The sequence below is a fragment of the Sphaeroforma arctica genome (assembly GCF_001186125.1).
Source record: "Sphaeroforma arctica JP610 unplaced genomic scaffold supercont1.483, whole genome shotgun sequence".
Lineage (NCBI taxonomy): Eukaryota > Ichthyosporea > Ichthyophonida > Sphaeroforma > Sphaeroforma arctica.
The window spans coordinates 17,178-22,368 of NW_014040075.1; the positions used below are offsets into that span (position 1 = coordinate 17,178).

Genomic DNA, 5,191 nt, shown 5'->3' on the forward strand with positions numbered 1-5,191 from the left:
CACCAGACACATAGTAATTCACCCCAGGTTGAGATACATAATAGTATCCGTATTCAGCGTTTGGCACACCCTTCCGTTCCAAATAAAACACACCTACCACCTAGATCAGTGGAAACCACACAATTTGCAGTACAAATCCAATTCCAAATGTCAATAGATTGCATGTATCTCAAGGAACAATCACGTACACACGTACCAGGCAACGAGGAGTGTTCCAAAGGTTTGGTTGTCTCCTTAAGCAGTGGTTTGGATGGTGATTTGGGTGGGGATTGGGTTGGGGAAGTGGGGAGTGGATCTGATAATTATATAGAAGTGGAACGTAAAAATTAGGAATGTTCGAGATTAGGGACGTAAAACTACATATTATGCACATCGAATAAGTTGTATATGCAGAACGGCGGTGATGGTAGTTGAAACGCTTGGGATGGCAATGGTCAGCGGAATCTCAGAGAATTGGCTTAAACTATGTACATACTTGTCCGGCATAGTGTACCAAGTATGTACGGGTATAGAAGTTACTAACAAATATGCATAACAATAACTACGGTAACACAATGCACTACCAAAACGTCTCACAATCGCTACAGGTACACACGCTACTAATATATCTTCGGGTACATCACACTCGCCGATACTACCAACACCACAGAACGTCACACACCACAGCCCACTGTGTAACTCATGCCGTGCAACGCGTGCGCATTGGCGTACTCATATCTCGCTAAGCTGATTGGCTCATATTGCATAATTTTGGCGCGCAAATCGGACTGGACTGTTGGCTATTAGTACACTTGTAGGTGGGGGTGCTAGCATTAACCCATCTCATTTACTATTACACTTGCAGGTGGGAGTGTTAGCACTAACCCATCTCATTTACCATTACACTTGCAGGTGGGAGTGTTCGCATTAAGCCCATCTCATTTACTATTACACTGCAGGTGGGAGTGTTAGCCTTAACCCATCTCAGTTACTATTACACTTGCAGGTGGGAGTGTTAGCATTAACCCATCTCAGTTACTATTACACTTGCAGGTGGGGGTGTTAGCATTAACTCATCTCAGTTACTATTACACTTGCAGGTGGGAGTGTTAGCATTAACCCATCTCAGTTACTATTACACTTGCAGGTGGGAGTGTTAGTGTCAGTGGGTCGCTCATCACATTTCATCACACGGGGTTGTAGTCATCACATGTCATCACACACCACACAACAGATGAGCAAGGGTTTTATTAAAATCCTAAACTCTAAACCCACCCATCACACGCCACAACACTGGAGCAAAATCAACACCATCGTATGCAACATTCAACTGAACCCACATACCCATGACAGCCTTCTTCCCGGGTTCTGATTGGTTCTTTTTGGCGCGCAAATTCGCCTGGGCAGCGGAGGCCAATCCAGCCGCTATCGCAATCACTGGAATGGTTGGGGTTGAAGGTGTCTCCGGGAGGACTGGGGGTGTAGGTAACTGTGGCACAGACGGGACTGAGGGCACCTCCTCAAGAGGTTCTAGTAGTGTGAGATATGCGACAGTCGCAAATAGGATGAGACGGTTGTACAATAACGGTGATAAGAGACATAATTGAGCGCGTCTCTGAGAGGGCTGGCGTTGTAGGTAACTATGGCAGAGACCGTATTGCGGCTTCTAGAGATATTTGTAGGACATGACATATGCGACAGTCGCAGATAATGTGAGACGGTCGGAAATTACGATGGTAAAGATAGTTGAATAGTGGGTGTCTCTGGTAGGGCTCCGAAAGTAGTAATTTCTGGCAGAGACGGGCCTGAGGGCTCCAATGGTAGGGTATGCGGATATGAGACTGTTGCAAATAGTATGGAAATGCCGTAAACTCAAGATAGTAGAAATTGGAATTGTCAGTAAAATGAATAGGGCTGAGGTATTTCCGTCTATAAATAGACTGTACAGCCATTGGTTCTGGTGGGGGTGGTAATTGTGATTTGAGACTATTCTTGACTGTAAATAGAATACATACTCAAAGGCTCGGACGGAGGAGGTGCAGGTAACTCTGGCAGAGACGGGACTGAGGGCACCTCCTCTAGAGTTTCTGGTGGGATATGTGGTATGCGACAGTTGCAAATAATAAGAGACGGTCGTAAAATCAAAATGGTGGGAATTGTAATCGATAGTGTTGCGGGTAGGACTGGGGGCATGTGTACTCAAGAGGGCGTCTCGTCTACCGTCTCTGGTTTGGTATGCGATATGCGACAATTGTAAATAATATGAGACGGTCGTAAAACCACGATGGTACAAGCCGGGATTGATCGTGTTTCTATACAACTGGGAATACAGGTAACGCTCCCACAGAAGGGGCTGGGGACACCACATAAAGAATTCCGATCGGATGTGTGATATGCGACAGTTACTGATAATATGAAACGGCCGCAAAATCAAGATGGTATAAACCGCAACTGTGCGTGTGCCATCGTTGACGCGTAAAAATCTTACTATTTTATACATGCATTAGTTTAAAATCTGACTATTTTAAACATGCGTGGGCACTGTACGCCACTGTTGGCACGAACGTTTTATAATCATGCGAGAGTGACTGACGCTTAACCGCTGTACCCATAGTCTATAATTAGATTTCATACTATTGGTACTAGTGGTGGGGTGGTAAACACGGTCTTTAGTCTATAAATAGATTTCATACTCATTGGTGCCAGTGATGGAGTGATAAGTACAGTCTTCTCAGCCTATAAAAGGACTATATGTTCATTGGTTCTGGGGGTGGCGGTGGTAGGTATGGGCACTCCAGTCTGTCAATAGACTACATATCTATTGGTCATATAAGGGGGGGGTGGTATGTATGGCTACTCCAGTCTAAAAATAGTCTACACACCCATTGATTCTGGTAGAGGGGTGATATATAAGGCTAATCCAGTCTATAAATAGACTACACACTCATTGATTCTTATATATAGGGCTACTCCAGTCTATAAATAGACTACCTACCCATTGGTTCTGGTGGTGGGGGTGGTAGGTATGAGTCATCGTCATCCTCCTCGTCAGCTTCTGCAATCGACTCCGGCATTGACGGCAACACATCATCTGGCGTTTCTGATACCAAATACAAAAACAGACCATATATGGGTAAGCGCCAATAGCCGGGTATAGAGTATCTTAAATATGCCCATACGCCTACAGAGAAAACGTATATCTCCAGGTATCTTACGAAAGGAATAATCGAACCCCTACTTTGCCCGGTAGTCTACGACAGGTAACGTGCGTGAATCGGAAAAGCAATAACGTGCATGTCCTACTATTCCCTGTACTGACATTTCCTGTACTGACTCTGACGCATTATGAAATAAAAAGCGAAATACATATACTATCAAGCCATACGTTTTTAATTCTTAGGAGATCAGGCTCAAGGCCTTGAGAGACTAGACATAGCAAAGGTACAAAATTTCTTATAAATATACTGTCAAGCCATACGTTTTTAATTCTTACGAGATCAGGCTGAAGGCGTTCCGAGATTAGGAATAGCAAAGATGCAAATTTTCTGGCGATACAAATACATACAAAGGAAGTGTACACTGGTATACACTACATCCGTACGTTGTAATTAGGGCGTCCATAGCAATGGATTACAAATATATTATGAAAACCTGGAAATCCAGTCCAACTAAACAATAAACCCAAGCCCGTTAACTAATAAACCGAAATTTGGTGCATTGTGTATGCCATGTGCATTGAATAAACCAAATACAATACCAGGATACCAGCCAGAGAAATCAAACATTTTCTATTTTGGCATGTTGCGAATAGAACAAGGCACGCATAAACATCACCTCTCATTGAAAGACATCTGTGCAGGATGCACATCCTGATCCCAATAGGGATGGGCCTTAGCCCTCATAGGCACCAAGTCTACACAGAAACAAACAGAGATATACCTACCACCATGTACAAGAACCCGCCACACGTCTATTTTTAGATCCACACTTGTCTTTTTAGATCCACACCTGTCTATTTTTAGATCCACACCCGTCTATTTATAGATTCGTTTACCTACCTCCGTCGGTCATGGCATCCTCCATCATCTCGTTCGCAGACTGTGATAATAGACACCACCGCGAGAATATTAGACTCTAAAAATAAAAACTGCCTTGCGATTTTAGAAATACGCATGCGTACTTTGAAAATATCAAACCACTTTGATCTGAACACCTTCAAATAAATTTCGAACTATGAATTCAGGATCAAATGAATTTTAGACTTTGGATTTTGGATCCAATGGATTTGACTTTGGATTTTTCATGTGAATATTTGGCATAACAGCTTAGCAAGGCATCCAGGGATAGCATATTATCAAACTGATTTGGATTTGTACATGTACATCTTCAGCTTAATCCCACGTTTTCGACTTGAATACTTTCACACTGATACAGACTGAATTGGGTGTTCACTAATGAAGATAGACCCGGCACGTGGACACAAGTACCAGTCATCACACATCTGCATACAGAGGTGTGCATATTCTAACCCATCCATATATGTGACCATGCATACATAGATCAGAAGCGATCAGAAGTCATTTAAACCACGCAAACATACGAAAAGATGTATATACATATACCACCCATTCAATATACGAGACCATGCTTACATCGAACAGAAGGCATTTAAACCACACAATCAAACGAAAAGGTGATATTCATATACTACCCATTTAATATACGAGACCATGCATAAACCCTAAGCCCCAATTCAAAACAACATTCTCTCAACATAGTAAACCCTAAAACCCCAAACCCTAAAACATTTAATGCACGAAGGATGTATACACGGACAACACTTTCGTACAAGCAAACAATATACAAAAAATGGGCATGTACTTGTCCTATCCTGTAGTCTGGTGGCAATGAACATACCTCATCCTCAATGATATGCAAGTAAGCCGCGGGGACATAGCCCGAATGCACACTACCATCAAAGTCAGCGATGGCACACAGGTACCAGTCATCATTCCCCTCGGAATCATGCATGGCTTCAACCTGCACGCGATCATCGGCTGCGTACAAACCAGGCGTAGTGACCCGAATTGAGTGTAGGATTAGAATATAATAATAATAACAATAATATAATAACATAATAATATGATATATAATAATACAATAATATAACAATGTAACAATATAATAACATAATAATATATCTATGTATATG

At 42.4% G+C, this 5,191-nt stretch overlaps 1 protein-coding gene across 1 annotated transcript; it reads right to left on the reverse strand.

Moving 5' to 3' along the window:
* Positions 1 to 653: 653 nt before the first annotated feature.
* Positions 654 to 5,010, reverse strand: SARC_06649 (hypothetical protein; the record flags this gene model as incomplete). Its single annotated transcript, XM_014299430.1, has 6 exons — positions 654 to 772; positions 1,324 to 1,509; positions 1,995 to 2,066; positions 2,975 to 3,079; positions 4,038 to 4,077; positions 4,897 to 5,010. The coding sequence occupies 6 exons, from the start codon at positions 5,008 to 5,010 to the stop codon at positions 654 to 656; spliced, it is 636 nt and encodes a 211-aa protein (XP_014154905.1).
* Between the last annotated feature and the right edge of the window lie 181 nt (positions 5,011 to 5,191).